We start from the raw sequence: 21,328 nt of genomic DNA on the forward strand, positions 1-21,328 counted from the left end.
TTTTGGTCTTTCCTGCTTTCTCCTGTGGGCATTTAGTGCTATAAATTTCCCTCTATACACTGCTTTAAATGTGCCCAGAGATTCTGGTATGTTGTATCTTTGTTCTCATTGGTTTCAAAGAACATCTTTATTTCTGCCTTCATTTCATTATGGACCCAGTAGTCATTCAGGAGCAGGTTGTTCAGTTTCCATGTAGTTGAGCGGTTTTGATTATTTAGTCCTGAGTTCTAGTTTGATTGCACTGTGGTCTGAGAGACGGTTTGTTATAATTTCTGTTCTTTTACATTTGCTGAGGAGTGCTTTACTTCCAACTATGTGGTCCATTTTGGAGTAAGTGCGATGTGGTGCTGAGAAGAATGTATATTCTGTTGATTTGGGGTGGAGAGTTCTGTAGATGTCTATTAGGTTCGCTTGGTGCAGAGTTAAGTTCAATTCCTGGATATCCTTGTTAACTTTCTGTCTCGTTGATTTGTCTAATGTTGACAGTAGGGTGTTGAAGTCTCCTATTATTATTGTATGGGAGTCTAAGTCTCTTTGTAAGTCTCTAAGGATTTGCTTTATGAATCTGGGTGCTCCTGTATTGGGTGCATATATATTTAGGATAGTTAGCTCTTCCTGTTGAATTGATCCCTTTACCATTTTGTAATGGCCTTCTTTGTCTCTTTTGATCTCTGATGGTTTAAAGTCTGTTTTATCAGAGACTAGGATTGCAACCCCTGCTTTTTTTTTGTTTTCCATTTGCTTGGTAGATCTTCCTCCATCCCTTTATTTTGAGCCTATGTGTGTCTCTGCATGTGAGATGGGTCTCCTGAATATAGCAAACTGATGTGTCTTGCTCTTTATCCAGTTTGCCAGTCTGTGTCTCTTAATTGGACTATTTAGTCCATTTACATTTAAGGTTAACATTGTTATGTGTGAACTTGATCCTGTCATTGTGATATTAGCTGGTTATTTTGCTCGTTAGTTGATGCAGTTTCTTCCTAGCCTTGATGGTCTTTACACTTTGGCATGTTTTTGCAATGGCTGGTACCGGTTGTTCCTTTCCATGTTTAGTGCTTCCTTCAGGATCTCTTGTAGGGCAGGCCTGGTGGTGACAAAATCTGTAAGCATTTGCTTGTCTGTAAAGGATTTTATTTCTGCTTCACTTGTGAAACTTAGTTTGGCTGGATATGAAATTCTGGGTTGAAAATTCTTTTCTTTAAGAATGTTGAATATTGGCCCCCACTCTCTTCTGCCTTGGAGAGTTTCTGCTGAGAGATCTGCTGTTAGTCTGATGGGCTTCCCTTTGTGTGTAACCCGACCTTTCTCTCTGGCTGCCCTTAACATTTTTTCCTTCATTTCAACTTTGGTGAATCTGACAATTATGTGTCTTGGAGTTGCTCTTCTTGAGGAGTATCTTTGTGGCATTCTCTGTATTTCCTGAATTTGAATGTTGGCCTGCCTTATTAGGTTGGGGAAGTTCTCCTGGATGATACCCTGCAGAGTGTTTTCCAACTTGGTTCCATTTTCACCGTCACTTTCAGGCACCCCAATCAGACGTAGATTTGGTCTTTTCACATAGTCCCATATTTCTTGGAGGCTTTGTTCATTTCTTTTTCCTCTTTTTTCTTTAGACTTCTCTTCTCGCTTCACTTCATTCATTTGATCCTCAATTGCTGATACTCTTTCTTCCAGTAGATCATGTCGGTTACTGAAGTTTGTGCATTCGTCACATATTTCTCGTATCATGGTTTTTATCTCTGTCAGTTCATTTATGGCCTTCTCTGCATTGATTATTCTAGTTATCCATTCTTCCATTCGTTTTTCAAGATTTTTAGTTTCTTTGTGCTGGGTATGTAATTCCTCTTTTAGCTCTGAGAAGTTTGATCAACTGAAACCTTCTTCTCTCCACTCGTCAAAGTCATTCCCCATCCAACTTTGATCCGTTGCTGGCAATGAGCTGCGTTCCTTTAGAGGGGGAGATGCGCTCTTATTTTTTGAATTTCCAGCTTTTCTGCCCTGCTTTTTTCCCATCTTTGTGGTTTTATCTGCCTTTGGTCTTTGATGATGGTGATATACTGATGGGGTTTTGGTGTGGGTGTCCTTTCTGTTTGTTAGTTTTCCTTCTAACAGTCAGGACCCTCAGCTGTAGGTCTGTTGGAGTTTGCTTGAGGTCCACTCCAGACCCTCTTTGCCTGGATATCAGCAGTGGAGGCTGCAAAAGATAGAATATTGCTGAACAGCGAGTGATCTTGTCTGATTCTTGCTCTTGAAGCTGTGTCTCAGGGGTGTACCTTGCTGTGCTAGGTGTGGGGTGTTGGTCTGCACCTAGTGCGGATGTCTTCCAGTTAGGCTACTCAGGGGTCAGGGATCCACTTGAGCTGGCAGTCCGTGTTGGGAGATCCACTCCTCTCTTCAAAGCTGTCAGACAGTGTCATTTGCATCTGCAGAGCTTTCTGCTACTTTTTGTTTAGCTGTGCGCTGTCCCCAGAGGTGGAATCTACAGAGACTGGCAGGCCTCCTAGAGCTGCTGTGGGCTCCACCCAGTTCGAGCTTCCTGGGTGGCTTTGTTACCTACTTAAGCCTCAGCAATTGCGGGTGCCCCTCCCCCAGCCTCGCTGCTGCCTTGCAGTTAGATCTCAGACTGCTGTGCTAGCAATGAGGGAGGCTCCATGGGCATGGGACCCTCCTGGCCAGATGTGGGATATAATCTCCTGGTGTGCCGTTTGCTAAGACCCTTGGTAAAGCACAGTATTAGGGTGGGAGTTACCCAATTTTCCAGGTGTTGTGTGTCTTAGTTCCCCTGGCTAGGAAAAGGGATTCCCTTCCCCCTTGCATTTCCCAGGTGAGGTGATGCCTCGCCCTGCTTCAGCTCTCGCTGGTCGGGCTGCAACAGCTGACCAGCACTGATTGTCCAGCACTCCCCAGTGAGATGAACCCAGTACCTCAGTTGAAACTGCAGAAATCACCCGTCTTTTGTGTCGCTCACTCTGGGAGCTGGAGACTGGAGCTTTTCCTATTCGGCCATCTTGCTCCAGGACCCTGTCACAGAGTAATTTCTAACATGCATTATCTTTAGTTCTTTTTAGTCTGTAAATTTTCAGCTTATCATTAAACTGAATTACAGTGAATTACAGGAGTGTTTCTGAGCGGGTCAGCAAATTCCTTCTTCTTGAGTCAGGCTGACATTGTAGCTGTCCTAAGGATACGCAGGTTCTTGCACTTGGACTGGGGACCTATCTTCTCCTCAAAGTCATCCAGCCTAAGATATCCTAAGTCTTTCATATCCTGGACTACCTTATATTGTTCTGCTCAAACCCATGCTTTCATGGATGTATTGATTTGTTTATTTTATAACCATGCCAGGTACAGTGCTAGAGGTTGGAAATACAACAGTGGGCCAAACAGATACACCTCTCATAAAGCCAAACTTCTCAGCCAGGAAACAGACAAGTAAATATGCATTTTATAACATAGAGCCAAGAGTTGTAATAGGACTAAGAACAGGATGCTGTGGGAGCTTATATAACAGGCATCTAATCCAGCAGCTATAAGAAGTCAAGGATGGCTTCCTGAGAGAGCTGATGTCTAAGCTGAATTCCGCTAGGGACAGCAGTGACTGTGGGGAGTTGCAAAGGGATATTAGAGAGTGAGTGTTCTAGGAATAGGGAGACGCATCTGCAAAGGTTTTGGAGACACATCTGGGGAAAAAAAAAAGTAGTTCAAAATACCTGGAGTATAACATTCTCAAGAGGGTGGAATAGGTGAGCAAGGCCTTGAGACTTGTTAAGGAATTTGGACTGAGGGTAATGGAGAGCCAGTGAGGATTTTAAAGCAGAAGAATGACAGAATCTCGTTTGTGTTTAGAAAAATCATCCTGGCAGCTGTGTGGAGAAAGGAGTAGAAAAAGCCAAGATAAAAGGCAGGGAACATGCTGAGAGATGACAGTAGCCTAACCTGACTTAAATGGCTATGGAAATGAAGAAAAATAGATCCAAGAGGTATTTTATGTATGAAATTATCAGAGCTTGGCCATCTATTTTCGATATGAAGATGAGCAAGAAGAAGCAGCCTGGAATGAGTTGGATGACTTTACTGGGATGGGCAACACTGGAGGATGGGCAGGTTTCCCAGGAAGGAAGACCAGTTCCATTTTTAGATCTGTGGGTCTGAGCTGAGTGAAAGTAGCCAGTGGGAGATTCTGGACTCAGAAGAAAGATCAAGGCTTGAGGTGAAAATCTAGGGAAGATCATGGTCTAGATGACAATTGAAGCCAGGGGAGAGGCTGAGAACACCCAAAGAGACAAGGGAGGGAAAGAAGCAACAAAGTCTAGAACACAGCCCCAAGGAATACCAACTTATAGGAGCCTGAGATGGATTTCCAGAAAAGGAGGAGAGACCAGGAGAGAGGGATATAACAGAAGTCAACTGAGGTGTGTGGCAGGGGAGGGGTCGTGGGGGAGTGTGACAAATGGTCATTTTCAAGTGTTACAGAACTATAGTTCACGAAATAGACAATGTCATGGATTGTAAGACACACTAATATTTTATGGCCCATTAAGAATCAGTGGGCCATAAATGCTGCCAGGTAAACTGGCACATTCCGATTTCAGAGATAAAAATGCTCTACACCATAAGTGTATGCTAGAATCAAAGAGGTATGATTCATTGAAAACTGCAAAGTGTCTTTTAGATTTATCAGCAAAGGAGTTATTGACTATGGTGAGAGTAGCATTAGTGGAGTGTGGGGATGAGGAGCAAGATTCAAGTAGTCTGAGAAATGAAGATGGATGGGGGTATTGGGTTCAGGGGTGCTTAATAAATTGCATAGATTCCCCCAAGAGTTCTGAACCAAGAGAGAAAATAAGTATGATTGGCACAGGTCAAGGCATCACCTTTTATTTTCCAGGTAGACCTAATATTAGAGAATGTGCTTTATATTTGCATCCAAGAAGACTTCCTAATATTGAGACCCAGAATTAGACCCACCTCGTGATGATGACCAGCACAAGCCTCTTCCTATGTGGGTCTGCTCCGTAAATCTTATGGCAGAAGAGGACAGAGAGAACATCCTTCCTACAGGCAGTTCATTCCGAGGAGAGAGCAAAGGGCTGGTCTACGCATGAGTTCGTTTTTCCTGCAAACCTATCAGTCAGGTGAAGGTTCAGAACATGATGCAGCTGGAGCCACCTTGCCATGGAGAGACATATCAGGAATGGGGACAAAGTAGTTCTCCTTAAGATTAGGAATGCAAGCTGAGGCGGGCAGATTGCAAGGTCAGGAGTTCGAGACCAGCCTGGTCAACACAGTGAAACACCCCGTCTCTACTAAATATACAAAAATTACCCGGGTGTGGTGGCAGGTGCCTGTAATCCCAGCTACTAGGGAGGCTGAGGCAGGAGAATTGCTTGAACCCAGGAGGCAGAGGTTGCAGTGAGCCGAGATTGCACCACTGCACTCCAGCCTGGGCAACAGATTTAGACTCCATGTCAAAAAAAAAAAAAAAAAAAAAAGAGTGAGAGAGCAGAGATAGTGTAAATAAGACTACCAAGAAGTTTAGTTGATAAAGGAAAGTGAACCCAGCTCAACCAGCTGTCTTCATTCCCTACCACCCAACTTTTTTCCTGCTTTTTGGAAAAATTGTCTATTTATTTCATGTATATCTAAATTATCTCGCCTCACCATATAAAGGCCAGCTCCATTCTCATCTTCTCTATGAAATCTCAGTAGTACTGCCTAGCCCTGCCTCTCCCATACCTCGGGATTCCTTTTTTTACTATTGTTTTATACTTCATTGTTATACACATATGTAAGTTTTGTCTCCTTACATTGTGAGCATCATCTCTTTGAAGATAGAGATGATCTCATAGCCTTTTGTTTTATCCCCCAATCACTGGAATTCTGCCTGATCCATAACAGGTAAGGCCAGGTTGTGGAACTAGGCTGAATTGCGTGGAGAGAGATGGTAAGACATAACCCCATCTTTGGAAACTTTCAGTCGACTCACTGCTTGGGAGAAAGTCAAGCACACTTTCCATGGAACCTGGTGTATAATCTTACAGGTTCTTGGGTGTATTTCATTGACCATATCTGTGGCTGACACACTCCAGTTTCCCATCTCTAATATAGAGATGGTTTGCCGAAGAGCATAACCATTGCACTCCTTTGTACCAACATCAAAAAACAAAAACAAAAATGTTTCTTGAACATCTCTGAGATCTCCCACAAGACCTAGAATGAGACAAAACTTTTCTAGGCATTGATGCCCTTTAGAGAAGTAAAGTGAAATACAGGCCTATCTCTGCAGCCAAGGCCCCCTCAGCACCTCCATTGCTCACTTTCTTTGTTGGTGTAAGAAATCCAAAAGAACATGTCAGTTAAGCACTCGACACCCCAGCACAATCAGATAAGACCTTAGAGTTAAGGCTTTATTCCTGCTAGTGCATTTTCACTACTTACATGGGAAAACAAGTTGATGAGATTTCCACTGTGTCTGTCTGTCTTTGATGTATGTTCTAACGTCTGTAAACTGTAACAGATAAAACAAGGTCACATACTGCCAGCAGCATTTATTTTTTGCAGTAAGGATAAAAAGCAGAGCTTTGTACCTTTACTACAGATAAGAGACAGCAACATTTATAAGATGTCAAAACTTTGTTTACCTACTCTTCTCCCATGTGAGAGAGTTATTAAGTGTTCAAAATCAACTTGGAAAACTGGACTCCAGCACCATTGGGATGAGGCACAGAATGGGTGCTGGGTGCAGGGTTCCTGGCTGGTGCCTGAACCTGGCACACTGTGAGTCCTCACTAATCCTTGCTTTCTGGTCCACAGTCAGGGCTGGGCTGGAAAGTGAGTGATATTACCAAGGTTTCAGCTCTAGTTGCTGGAGCTTTTGTTCTGAATGTGCTGCCAGAGTCTTCATCATCATCTTACTGTTTAGTCCATCAGACACAGGGAAGCTCATGCTTTTTCTTAGAGCAGGTGAAAAAAGCACCTTTGCATATACCTCTATTACAGAGGTCAACATATTGTACTGCCCCACTGGATCATGGACTCCTGAATTGGCTAGGTTGCAGGTTCAGCTGCTCCAACAGAAACCCAAAAGAAAGGAAGCTTAGACAAGATGGAAGCTTATTCTCCTCTTATGTAGCAGTCCAGGTGTAAGAGGGCTGGTGGGGCAACCTCATGGTATTAGGCACCCAGCCTCCTCCTAGTATGGTACCTCACTCTAACTAGGTTGTTGCCCTTGGCCTCCTGGTCCAAGCTAACTTACATCCTTATTCCTGCCAGTAGGAAGGGGAGGAGGTACAGGGAAAGGTAAACATGATCTTTCTCTTTAAGGAAATGATCTGAAATTGCACATATCCCTTCTACACACCTCCCCTTAGCCAGATCTTGAACAAATGGCCACACTTGCCTGCAATTTAGTCTTTATTCTGGTTGTCACTATGCCTAGCTAAAAGTCATGAGTTTCATTACCATAAGAGGAGAGAACTGATTTGGAGGAAACAGCTGGAAACCTACCTAGGCCATCGCTCGGTAAGGTCAAAATTTTGTCTCCCGTTTATCCTCCTTTCCATCACCTAGCATTATGCCTACCTAAAGCAGGTGTCACTGAATGTTGATTGAAGAGGAGGGCTGCTTGAGGGAGGCAATGCAGAGGATGACACCCTGGGAATCTTGCATTTCCTTTGCCAGCATGGAGACCATGAGGCAGTCACAGGCAATCATTTAACCTCTTCAGAACTCACTTTTCTTTCTTTAAAATGAGGCTGATAATCCCTGTGGAATTTGCTTCACAGTGCTGTTGGGAAGATTCTTCTTTTATGGTGGCTACTATTTATTGAACACCTACTATGTTCTAAGCATGGTGCTAAGTTATCTGTTGACATTCATTTATGTAAACTTTACAACAGCCCAATGAGGTGGTGTCTTAGTCTATTCCAGCTGCTATAACAAAATAGCATAGACTATGTAGCTTTTAAACAACATAAATTTATTCTTCACAGTTCTGGATGCCGGGAAGTCCAAGATCAAGGTGCCAGCTGTGAGGGCTCACTTTCTGGTTCAAAGATGGTGCCTTCTTACTGTGTCCTCACATGGGGAGGGCACTCTCTCAGCTTTCTTTTATAAGTGTACTAATCCTTTTCCTTCCTTCCTTTCTTTTTTTTTTTTTTAAATTATACTTTAAGTTCTAGGGTACATGTGCACAACGTGCAGGTTTGTTACATATGTATACATGTGCCATGTTGGTGTGCTGCACCCATTAACTTGTCATTTACATTAGGTATATCTCCTAATGCTATCCCTCCCCACTACGCTTTCCCCACAATGGGACCTGGTGTGTGATGATCCCCTTCCTGTGTCCAAGTGATCTCATTGTTCAATTCCCACCTGTGAGAGACCATGCGATATTTGGTTTTCTGTTCTTGAGATAGTTTGCTGAGAATGATGGTTTCCAGCTGCATCCATGTCCCTACAAAGGACACAAACTCATCCTTCTCTATGACTGCGTAGTATTCCATGGTGTATATGTGCCACATTTTCTTAATCCAGTCTGTCACTGATGGACATTTGGGTTGATTCCAAGTATTTGCTATTGTGAATAGTGCCACAATAAACATACGTGTGCATGTGTCTTTATAGCAGCATGACTTATAATCCTTTGGGAATATCCCCAGTAATGGGATGGCTGGGTCAAATGGTATTTCTAGTTCTAGATCCTTGAGGAATCGCCACACTGTTTTCCACAATGGTTGAACTAGTTTACAGTCCCACCAACAGTGTAAAAGTGTTCCTATTTCTCCACATCCTCTCCAGGACCTGTTGTTTCCTGATTTTTTTAAAAAAAATTGCCATTCTAACTGGTGTGAGATGGTATCTCATTGTGGTTTTGATTTGCATTTCTCTGATGGCGAGTGATGATGAGCATTTTTTCATGTGTCTGTTCGCAGTATGAATGTCTTCTTCTGAGAAATGTCTGTTCATATCCTTTTCCCACTTTTTGATGGGGTTGTTTGTTTTTTCTTGTAAATTTGATTGAGTTTTATAGGTTCTGGATATTAGCCCTTTGTCAGATGAGTAGATTGCAAAATTTTTCTCCCATTCTGTAGGTTGCCTGTTCACTCTGATGGTAGTTTCTTTTGCTGTGCAGGAGCTCTTTAGTTTAATTAGATCCCATTTGTCAATTTTGGCTTCTGTTGCCGTTGCTTTTGGTGTTTTAGACATGAAGTCCTTGCCCGTGCCTATGTCCTGAATGGTATTACCTAGGTTTTCTTCTAGGGTTTTTATGGTTTTAGGTCTAATATTTAAGTCTCTAATCCATCTTGAGTTAATTTTCATATAAGGAGTAAGGAAAGGATCCAGTTTCAGCTTTCTACTTATGGCTAGCCAACTTTCCCAGCACCATTTATTAAATAGGGAATCCTTTCCCCATTTCTTGTTTTTGTCAGATTTGTCAAAGATCAGATGGCTGTAGATGTGTGGTATTATTTCTGAGGGCTCTATTCTGTACCATAGGTCTATATCTCTGTTTTGGTACCAGTCCCATGCTGTTTTGGTTACTGTAGGCTTGTAGTATAGTTTGAAGTCAGGTAGCATGATGCCTCCAGCTTTGTTGTTTTGGCTTATGATTGTCTTGGCAATGCGGCCTCTTTTTTGGTTCCATATGAACGTTAAAACAGTTTTTTCCAATTCTGTGAAGAAAGTCATTGGTAGCTTGATGGGGATGGCATTGAATCTATAAATTACCTTGGGCAGTATGGCCATTTTCACAATATTGATTCTTCCTATCCATGAGCATAGTGTGTTCTTCCATTTGTTTATGTCCTCTTTTATTTCACTGAACAGTGGTTTGTAGTTCTCCTTGAAGAGGTCCTTCACATCCCTTGTAAGTTGGATTCCTAGGTATTTTATTCTCTTTGAAGCAATTGTGAATGGAAGTTCATTCATGATTTGGCTCTCCATTTGTCTGTTACTGATGTATAAGAATGCTTCTGATTTTTGCACATTGATTTTGTATCCTGAGACTTTGCTAAAGTTGCTTATCAGCTTAAGGAGATTTTGGGCTGCGACAATGGGGTTTTCTGAATATACAATCATGTCATCTGCAAACAGGGACAATTTGACTTCTTCTTTTCCTAACTGAATACCCTTGATTTCTTTCTCTTGCCTGAGTGCCCTAGCCAGAACTTCCAACACTATGTTGAATAGGAGTGGTGAGAGAGGGCATCCCTGTCTTGTGCCAGTTTTCAAAGGGAATTTTTCCAGTTTTTGCCCATTCAGTATGATATGGGCTGTGGGTTTGTCATAAATAGCTCTTATTATTTTGAGATACGTTCCATCAATACTGAATTTATTGAGAGTTTTTAGCATGAAGTACTGTTGAATTTTGTCAAAGGCCTTTTCTGCATCTATTGAGATAATCATGTGGTTTTTGTCTTTGGTTCTGTTTATATGCTAGATTACGTTTATTGATTTGCATACGTTGAACCAGCCTTGCATCTCAGGTATGAAGCCCACTTGATCATGGTGGATAAGCTTTTTGATGTTTTGCTGGATTCAGTTTGCCAGTATTTTATTGAGGATTTTTGCATCGATGTTCATCAGGGATATTGGTCTAAAATTCTCTTTTTTTGTTGTATCTCTGTCAGGCTTTGGTATCAGGATGATGTTGGCCTCATAAAATGAGTTAGGGAGGATTCCCTCTTTTTCTATTGATTGGAATAGTTTCAGAAGGAATGGTACCAGCTCCTCCTTGTACCTCTGGTAGAATTTGGCTGTGAATCCGTCTGGTCCTGGACATTTTTTGGTTGGTAGGCTATTAATTATTGCCTCAATTTCAGAGCCTGCTATTGGTCTGTTCAGGGATTCAACTTCTTTCTGGTTTAGTCTTGGGAGAGTGTAAGTGTCCAGGAAGTTATGCATTTCTTCTAGGTTTTCTAGTTTATTTGCATAGAGGTGTTTATAGTATTCTCTGATGGTAGTTTGTATTTCTGTGGGGTCGGTGGTGATATCCCCTTTATCATTTTTTATTGCATCTATTTGATTCTTCTCTGTTTTCTTCTTTATTAGTCTTGCTAGCGGTCTATCAATTTTGTTGATCTTTTCAAAAAACCAGCTCCTGGATTCACTGATTTTTTGGAGGGCATTTTTGTGTCTCTATGTCCTTCAGTTCTGTTCTGATCTTAGTTATTTCTTGCCTTCTGGTAGCTTTTGAATGTGTTTGCTCTTGCTTCTCTAGTTCTTTTAATTGTGATGTTAGGGTGTCAATTTTAGATCTTTCCAGCTTTCTCTTGTGGGCATTTAGTGCTATACATTTCCCTCTACACACTACTTTAAATGTGTCCCAGAGATTCTGGTATGTTGTATCTTTGTTCTCATTGGTTTCAAAGAACATCTTTATTTCTGCCTTCATTTCATTATGGACCCAGTAGTCATTCAGGAGCAGGTTGTTCAGTTTCCATGTAGTTGAGCGGTTTTGATTGAGTATCTTAGTCCTGAGTTCTAGTTTGATTGCACTGTGGTCTGAGAGACAGTTTGTTATAATTTCTGTTCTTTTACATTTGCTGAGGAGTGCTTTACTTCCAACTATGTGGTCAGTTTTGGAATGAGTGTGATGTGGTGCTGAGAAGAATGTATATTCTGTTGATTTGGGGTGGAGAGTTCTGTAGATGTCTATTAGGTTCGCTTGGTGCAGAGTTAAGTTCAATTCCTGGATATCCTTGTTAACTTTCTGTCTCGTTGATTTGTCTAATGTTGACAGTGGGGTGTTGAAGTCTCCTATTATTATTGTATGGGAGTCTAAGTCTCTTTGTCAGTCTCTAAGGACTTGCTTTATGAATCTGGGTGCTCCTGTATTGGGTGCATATATGTTTCGGATAATTAGCTTTTCCTGTTGAATTGATCTCTTTACCATTATGTAATGGCCTTCTTTGTCTCTTTTGATCTTTGATGTTTAAAGTCTATTTTATCAGAGACTAGGATTGCAACCCCTGCTTTTTTTTGTTTTCCATTTGCTTGGTAGATCTTCCTCCATCCCTTTATTTTGAGCCTATGTATGTCTCTGCATGTGAGATGGGTCTCCTGAATATAGCAAACTGATGGGTCTTGACTCTTTATCCAATTTGCCAGTCTGTGTCTTTTAATTGGAGCATTTAGTCCATTTACATTTAAGGTTAACATTGTTATGTGTGAACTTGATCCTGTCATTGTGATATTAGCTGGTTATTTTGCTCGTTAGTTGATGCAGTTTCTTCCTAGCCTCGATGGTCTTTACACTTTGGCATGTTTTTGCAATGGCTGGTACCAGTTGTTCCTTTCCATGTTTAGTGCTTCCTTCAGGATCTCTTGTAGGGCAGGCCTGGTGGTGACAAAATCTCTTAAGCATTTGCTTGTCTGTAAAGGATTTTATTTCTGCTTCACTTGTGAAACTTAGTTTGGCTGGATATGAAATTCTGGGTTGAAAATTCTTTTCTTTAAGAATGTTAAATATTAGCCCCCACTCTCTTCTGCCTTGGAGAGTTTCTGCTGAGAGATCTGCTGTTAGTCTGATGGGCTTCCCTTTGTGTGTAACCCGACCTTTCTCTCTGGCTGCCCTTAACATTTTTTCCTTCATTTCAACTTTGGTGAATCTGACAATTATGTGTCTTGGAGTTGCTCTTCTTGAGGAGTATCTTTGTGGCATTCTCTGTATTTCCTGAATTTGAATGTTGGCCTGCCTTACTAGATTGGGGAAGTTCTCCTGGATGATATCCTGCAGAGTGTTTTCCAACTTGGTTCCATTTTCACTGTCACTTTCAGGAATCCCAATCAGACATAGATTTGGTCTTTTCACATAATCCCGTATTTCTTGGAGGCTTTGTTCATTTCTTTTTACTCTTTTTTCTCTACACTTCTCTTCCCACTTCATTTCATTCATTTGATCCTCAATCGCCAATACTCTTTCATTCAGTTGATCGAGTTGGTTACTGAAGCTTGTGCATTTGTCATGTAGTTCTCGTGTTATGGTTTTCATCTCTATCAGTTCTTTTAAGATCTTCTCTGCATTGATTATTCTAATTATCCATTCATCCATTCTTTTTTCAAGGTTTTTAGTTTCTTTGTGCTGGTTACGTAGTTCCTCCTTTAGCTCTGAGAAGTTTGATCAACTGAAGCCTTCTTCTCTCAACTCGTCAAAGTCATTCTCTGTCTAGCTTTGTTCACTTGCTGGTGATGAGATGCGTTCCTTTGGAGGGGGAGATGCGCTCTGACTTTTGAATTTCCAGCTTTTCTGCCCTGCTTTTTCCCCATATTTGTGGTTTTATCTGCCTTTGGTCTTTGATGATGGTGACGTACTGATGGGGTTTTGGTGTGGGTAACCTTTCTGTTTGTTAGTTTTCCTTCTAACAGTCAGGACCCTCAGCTGTAGGTCTGTTGGAGTTTGCTTGAGGTCCACTCCAGACCCTGTTTGCCTGGCTATCAGCAGTGGAGGCTGTAGCAGATAGAATATTGCTGAACAGCGAGTGTTGCTGTCCGATTCTTGCTCTGGAAGCTTCATCTCAGGGATGTACCCCACTGTGTGAGGTGTGGGGTGTCGGTCTGCACCTAGTGGAGGATGTCTCCCAGTTAGGCTACTCAGGACCCACTTGAGCAGGCAGTCTGTCCGTTTTCAGATGTCAACCTCCACTGCTGATACAGTGGTCTGAGAGACAGTTTGTTATAATTTCTGTTCTTTTACATTTGCTGAGGAGTGCTTTACTTCCAACTATGTGGTCAGTTTTGGAATGAGTGTGATGTGGTGCTGAGAAGAATGTATATTCTGTTGATCTGGGATTACAGGTGTGAGCCACTGTGCCTGGCCAGGGCAGTCATCTTAATCATAAAGGTTCTATCTTCATGATCCAGTTACCACCTACAGATCTCACCTCCAAATACCACTGTATTGGGAGTTAGGGTTTTAGCATATAAATTTGAGGGGGCAGGGACACAAATATTCAGACCATAGCAGGTTGGTATGATTAGCCACATTTTATAGTTGAGTAAACTGAGACTGAGAGAGATTCAATAAGATGCCCAGTGCTGTTCATTTACGTATACATTCAACAACCATTGAGTGCCTGCCATGTACCAGAGACAGTGCTGGGTATGCAGCAGTTCCAAGTACGATGGGTGTTTCCAGGGGGAAACAGAGTGAAGAGGACATACATAATACGGAGCTACTCTGCTCAAGGGATCAGAGAGGAGGTTTAGGCATATTTTGAAGGATGAGCAGGCATCATCCAGGCCAAGGTGTAGGGTGAAGTGTCTGGACAGTGCGGGGAAAACCCTAATGTGAGACAGGAGCCAAACTTAGAGGGACTCCAAGACTCCCAATGTGACTGGAGGGCAGGGAGTGGGAGGAGAAGTCCAGCAGGGGCCAGCACGAGCCCTCAATGGGTTGAACCTGGGCTTGCAGCCAGCTTGTCTGGCCCCAAAACTCATATTGAAAGAATAGATGATCAAGTTATTGGAAAACGTGTTGAGGGCAGTACTGGGGAGGAGGAGATTTGGGCATATTCTCTTTTTGTGTTAGTCATGGCTTCACTAACTGAAGAGAGGGCCTGGTATGTGGTATAATCCAGGTGGTCTGAGACCTGAGCCCTTGTCATTGTCTTCCTGAGCTATCTAGTCAGTGAGTATGCACACATTCTGCTTAGGGCTTTCCTGGAAAGATTAACCCAGCTCCCTTTATCTGTCTTTTAAGCAGTTTTTCTCTTGGGCCAGGAGAGAGGATGCCCCTTCCTCAGAGCCTCTCTCAGCGATGTCAGGTCTCTGCAGCTGCATTTCATCATCCTGATGAAGTGAGTGAAAAAACCCCTCTTGTCCTGAAATGGCATAAGGACAAAGGACTTCCTGAGACCCTAGGGAAGAGGAGTAAAGGCAGTGGAGTAGGGGGAGGAGGGCAAACCTTACTGTACTCCGTGTTTCTGGCACCTCTCTCAGCCTCCCAGAGAAGCCCCCAACAGAGTAGTGGATCTAAACCTTTAAAGAGCTACTCACTCAACAAGCCAGTGTTTCTCACTCTCAGTGTACAGTGTGGAAGGTGCTGAGGTGAGTTTGCTGCCAAATAAGGAAACCAGGCACTTTCCTCCAAGGATTACAAAATATAACTCTCATTTCTACAGGTGAATGAAGGAACAGATAATTCAAAATACGGGGTGGTTCTGAGGCTTCCAAATGGCTTTTCAGTTTTTTTTGTTTTGTTTGTTTTGTTTTGAGCCGGAGTCTCGCTCTGTCGCCCAGACTGGAGTGCAATCTCAGCTCACTGCAACCTCTGCCTCCCAGGTTCATGCCATTCTCCTGCCACAGCCTCCCGAGTAGCTGGGACTACAGGCACCCACCACCACCACCACGCCCGGCTAATTTTTTTTTTTTTTTGTTTTGTTTTGCGTTTTTAGTAAAGACGGGGTTTCACTGTGTTAGCTAATGGTCTTGATCTCCTGACCTCGTGATCCACCCACCTCCCAAAGTGCTGGGATTATGGGTGTGAGCCACCACGCCTGGCCATAGCTTTTCAGTTTTGCTAAAGAGGCATATCTTTGTGCCTTAAGGCGTTGCTCATGCTGATCCCTCTGCCTGGAATCATCTCCATGCTTCAGCTTTATGCGGCTTAACTTGAACTCATCCTGCAGGTTGCGACTCAGACATCAAATCTTGGAAGACTTCCCTTATCCCTTGAACTTGAGCTGGATACACCTCCTGGACTCTCCCTTGTTATAGGCCCTAACACATTATAGTCACCTGCATCTCCTTCCCTCACTGTATCTGCTGTTCTGCTGTTACACCTCAGCCCCTAGAACCGTGCCTGGCAAAAGTTGCATGAATGACTGAATGAATTTGTTTAAATTGGTTTGGGTCTAGAAATAATGATCTTAATAGCAGATAGTGAGTTTAATACTAGAATTATATTTTGTGGAGTACATTATAACACTGTGAGATTGTCCTTAAAAGAGCATATAATAGGGAATAGTGAAGACAAGCAGCCAGAAATTTCATTTTTTTCTGATTTCCCAGGTGTGCCAAGCTCACTCAGAGCCTGTCTTTGAATAAACAGTGCCTTCTCTCGAGGGTTCCAAGACTTAATTGTAGAGTTCAGATCAGAATTGCTTCCCTGCAACTCTTTAACCTCAGGAAGGCTATTGATCCTTCCAGGGTCCCAGAGTTCCAGCATCTCTTGAATTCACCATGGTAATCCCATTTCACCCCACTCACCCCCCTTCAGCTTCCTCAAGTGGCTGGCTGTTCTAGCCTTTGCCCTTCATTAAGCCAAATTGCCTGCAGGGACTTGGTTTTCTTCTGTGCTGTGCCCCTCCCTGGCCCTGTGCCACCTCAGCCCTGTGTCCCACTTCCCAGCTATGTTTTGTGGATGTTCTTCAGTCCTATGTTGGTACCCCATAGGGCTGTTTAGAGTCCACTGCAGAATTGGAGATTCAGTAAAGACAGCTGCATATAATTGAGGGGAGGAGGAGGAGGATTAATTATTACTGAGATGTTTGCCTGGAGTTTTAATTAGCCTGCCTTTCCTTACTTCCCTCTTTTTTTTCCCCCCAGCTCAGAATGTCCTCTTAGAATGTTAGTATTTTAGAGACTTGGAACATTAGGTTTTAACATTCTGCACCCAGAGCCTCAGTGTAATAAATAAATCAATAGGCTGATTGCCTCCAGTAGCTTGATTGCTGAGTGCATTGGGGTACCTTTTGTTCTTGAGTGAATGATCATTTCACACACTGGCAAATGAGAAACAAATGTGGGTGTAGTGCTTGTCCGGGCTTCTGATTTGCAACCCTGACCTGGGAACTCATTATTTCCAGCATTGTGTGTAACTTATGAGCAGCTTGCCAAATGTTCTGTCTCCTTCCCCTTGACAGTTCTCCCAAGTTATGTGTGTCATAAAAACATTTCGCATTTGCCAGAATAATCCTGAGTTTGTTTTGGATCTGACAGGTCCTCTGATATTACATTCTTAAATCTCACTAACAGATAATTTATACCAAAACTACCGCCTTGACAGGAAGTAAAGTTATATGATTTTCAATTTGGGTTGAAAATCAACTCAAGTTTTGACAATACTGAGACTCTTAGACCCTACAGATTAATCATGATTATCTTACCGTGAAATACTTTTTGTAGTAGGAACTACCCTCCATTTATTTTTTCTGTCAAAACCTGTGATTGGAAAATGTTTCATAATGGGAATATTGTAATTTCTACAGATGCATTTATTTCATGGTGTATTCCAACCACAATATGGTTGCCCCTTATTTTATGCAATAGGTATGCCCCTGAGGAGTTGCTTATAAACTGAAATTTTATAGATATATTTATAATTACATGCACATGCAGTGCTACTGTTTTACCTAATAGTTTCTTTTGTAATTAGAAAAATGACTCCCAAATTCATCTGAAAAGTATAACACTCATGTATTTTGGTCTTGTTTAGATGAAGTAATCTTAATACAAATCAGGCAAGATTATCAACTAGCTTCTACTCTCAATAGTGCTGGCTTATAACACATTTCATCCCAATAGGAGACTGCAGGTTTTATACATTCTACATTTTCTCACAGACATTCAAACGCTTCCAGAGGAAAATCTGCCCCTCTTAGAGCCACCCCTTGCTCTGTCTTGTATAGTTCTTTCAGGGAAGGAAGAGGGGGATGCTAGCTCAGAGTTGGGATGATTTGTGATGTTCTGCTGGAGTATTACATAACCTAGCAGGTAATTTTTTTTGAGACAGGGTCTTGCTCTGTAGCCCAGGCTGGAGTGCCCAGTTATAGCTCACTGCAGTCTCAAACTCCTGGACTCCTGGGTTCAAGCAATCCTCCCATCTCAGCCTCGTGAGTAGTTGGAACTACAGGTGCATGCCACCATGCCCAGCTATTTTTCATTTTTTTGTAAAGGCGATGTCTTGCTTTGTTGCCCAGACTGGTCTCAAGCTCCATGATTCTGTGTATTCTGGCTCTCTATTGCTGTGTAGCAAACCACTCCTACATTTAATGGCTTAAGAAACTTATTATTGTCTCTTCCATTCTGTGGGTTGTTTAGCTCAGCTGGTTGGTTGTCACTTGCACTTCCCACATGTGGGTGCAGTCAGGCATTGACTGGGGCTGTAGTCATCTGAAGGCTGGACTGAGCAGGACAACTAAGATGGCTTCTTGACATGACTGGCAGTTGAGACTGTCAGCTGAGAGCTCGGCTGGGCTGTGGGCCCCAGCACACACATGTGACCCCTTGTGTGGCTTGTGCTTCTCACTTGTTGATTGGGTTCCAAGAGGGACAGTCCCAAGAATGAGTGTTCTCAGAGATCCAGGCGGAGGCTGCAAGGCTTCTTATGACCTTGACTCAAAATCCCAGAACATCGCTTCTTCCACATTCTATTGGTTGAGGCCAGGGAGTGACTAAGGCCAGTCCAGATTCAAGGGGAGGCAATTAGACTTCACCTCTTGATGGGAGTTGCAGCATGTGTGTACTGCGGGGAAAAGAATGGGTAGGGCCTATTTTTAACTACCTACCATAATGTTCTGGAGGAAGGACGTTCCCTTGAGGAACAAGATGACACAAATATGAAGGGTGCATAAGCCATTGTGGGCAGTGTAGGGAGGTTATAGAATGCTTAATACATATAACATTTACAAATGAATTGGCCAGCTTTGTTGGTTAGAACTGAGTACTGGGGAGTACACAATAAATGAGCCTATTTCTGTGGAAGCCAGTTAGCGTCCTACAGAGAGAAACATTCCCCTTTACTGACCCCAGCCCTAAATGAGCCACCTATGTTACAGATGTTTGAAAAAAGAACTTAGTTAGGGAATCTAAGTAGCACAGTTTTAAAGACGTATTTGCCTAGAAGCTACCCCAAGTATGTATCCTATTCACATTGACTCAGTAAAACCATCTTCGTAAATTAGAACCACAAACACATAGAGAACTGTGAAGTAATATGTCTAGTATAAATGTTTTTCAGCTCACATTTTGGAGGTGCTTAGGGAAGGCTGTGCCCACAGCTATCTTACATACTTAGAATGGACACTTTTTGATGTTTGAGGTAAAGTCAAGTTCTATCCATGTACTTGGAAGTATAATTACCTCCTTAGCTTTAATCAGGAAAACAGCTGGCCTGTTAAACACACTGAGCTACAGGTCCTTTGATTTCAGCTGTGGAGCTTGGCCGATCTGGATGCACAGGCTGACAACTCCCTTGAATACATTACTTTTCACCCTTGGTAGCATTTTCCCCTTCCTCCTGCGTACTCCTCGTTGGCTCCCTGGGGATTCAAATTTGTGTTTATCGTGCTGAAAATTTAGAGGCAAGATAAACAACATTTTAAACTATTTATAACCAGAGGCTATGCCAGAAATGAATTAGGCTTTGCATTTGACATATGTTAAAATGTTGCTTGCTGGCAAAGGTAGGAAGAATATCCCTAGGTGTGAAAAGCAGATGGTTAAAGACGACTGATAAAGCTTTGACCCAGAATATGGCTATATGGGATTAGTACTTGTCTTAATTTGGGCTTCTATAACAAAATACCATAGACTGGGTAACTTATAAACAACAGAAATTTATTTCTCTCAGTTCTGGAAGCTGGAAGTCTGAGACCAGGGGCTGGCATTGTCAGGTTCTGGTGAGGGCCCCCTTCTGGTTTGCAGACTGCCTATTTCTCATTGTATCCTCACATGATAGAAAGAGCGCAGGAGAGCTCTTAGGAGTCCCTTTTATAAGGACATTAATCCCATTTATGAGACGCTCCACCCCCGTGACTTAATTACCTCCCAAAGGCTTCGCTTCCTGATATCATTGCACTGAGGGTTAGGATTTTAACATATGAATTAAGGGGGAGGGGCACACACATTCAGTCCATAGCATTATTCTATTGACTTATTAAATGTTTTCTTGTGGAATGCTAGGGATAGAGAGGATCCTGGAGATGCCATTTATATAGGGCCCATATTTTTATACCACCAGGAGGACATTTAGCAAGGGTAAGGAACATGCTCTGGAAGGAGGTATGGGAGAGAGGATGAGAAAGAGGCACCATACAAACATAAACCTTAGGGTGGTGGACACACTGTGGTAAGGAAAGAACTCTGTCTGACTTCTTGCATGTGAATCATCCCAGAGAGAGACCTCTCTTGCTCATTAGATCGCTGATGAAGAGTCCACATGCTCCCTTAAATATTCACCTCTCAGTCACACTAGTATAGACCCACCACAGTCTACCTCCGTTCTTTCTTTCTGCCTATAAATATTGGTTGAGCTCCTACCATGTGCAGGCACTGTGTTATGTGGATGAATAAGACACATGAGCTATCAAGTTGAAAGACATGCAATAAACCAGTGAACAAGTAATATAATGAAAGATTATGATTAGTGTTATGGGGGAGAAAAGGGGTGTGATACAGAATAATGGGCGTGTGTGTCCTGTTTTGGATAGGATGATCAAGATAACCCTTCGAGGAGGTGACATAAATGATTTCAAAGTGATTAAACTTTGGCATGTGTTAACTGCTACTTAAACATTTCTTAAACTGCATGTTGTTAAGGTTCACGTTAAAATAGTGTTTGCCTTTTCTGAGCCCAATCTGCAGAATGCTGAATGGACAGCAGTTCTGGGGAATAGAGGGAAGCCAGCTGGATGGGGAGACCTCTCCTGGCCAACACGTTCCTCATGACCACCTTCTCTCCTTAGGAAAAGGAGATGTGTTTGGAGATGTGTTCTGGAAGGAAGCCACCCTTGCCCAGTCCTGTGCCAATGTGAGGGCCTTGACCTACTGCGATCTGCATGTGATCAAGCGGGATGCCCTGCAGAAAGTGCTGGAATTCTACACAGCCTTCTCCCATTCCTTCTCCCGGAACCTGATTCTGACATACAACCTGAGGAAGAGGGTGAGTTAAAAGTTTCAGTTATTTTCTACAAAGAACAGTCCCTGTGCACTTTGGATAATCACTGTGACCAGAAAAGTCCCTTTGCTGTTTATTTAAGTAGAGTAATTGGTTCTAAAGAGGTTCTGTTTGTTGTTTGCTCTGCGGGGCTTTTGCTATAAAATGGAGGAGAGAGGGGATGTTGCTAGATTAGAAGATGGATCCATTTTGGTGCAGAAGGGATTTATTCATGTGTGTGCTGGGGGCAGGGATGTGGCTTTTTTTTTTCCCCTCATCAATATCTAGACCTCCTAGCATTTTGAAAAGATGAGTAAAGCGTGAGGTTGCTAGTCAGCAAAATGGCTCTGTGGGGCCACTTAATTACTGCAAACTGAATTCTCTGCGGTGACTGGGATTTGCTGAGTAGTGTGAAGCCATTAGCCTGTCAGCTAGTAATGATAATTT

The 21,328-nt window shown here is 42.5% G+C and overlaps 2 protein-coding genes across 3 annotated transcripts in view; both read left to right on the forward strand.

Annotated features, from left to right (window-relative positions):
- The window catches only part of LOC126948846 (cuticle collagen 2-like), a 940,772-nt gene that overhangs the window by 374,841 nt on the left and 544,603 nt on the right, over positions 1–21,328 (forward strand). The window lies entirely within an intron of this gene.
- Positions 1–21,328, forward strand: part of KCNH1 (potassium voltage-gated channel subfamily H member 1) — a 452,445-nt gene that overhangs the window by 335,430 nt on the left and 95,687 nt on the right. For both annotated transcript variants that reach the window (XM_050781032.1, XM_050781040.1), the window contains exon 10: positions 20,691–20,887. In XM_050781032.1, coding sequence (XP_050636989.1) covers positions 20,691–20,887 — 197 coding nt within the window. The remainder of the gene's footprint in view (positions 1–20,690; positions 20,888–21,328) is intronic.

The sequence above is a fragment of the Macaca thibetana genome, chromosome 1 (assembly GCF_024542745.1).
Source record: "Macaca thibetana thibetana isolate TM-01 chromosome 1, ASM2454274v1, whole genome shotgun sequence".
NCBI classification, from domain to species: Eukaryota; Metazoa; Chordata; class Mammalia; order Primates; family Cercopithecidae; genus Macaca; species Macaca thibetana.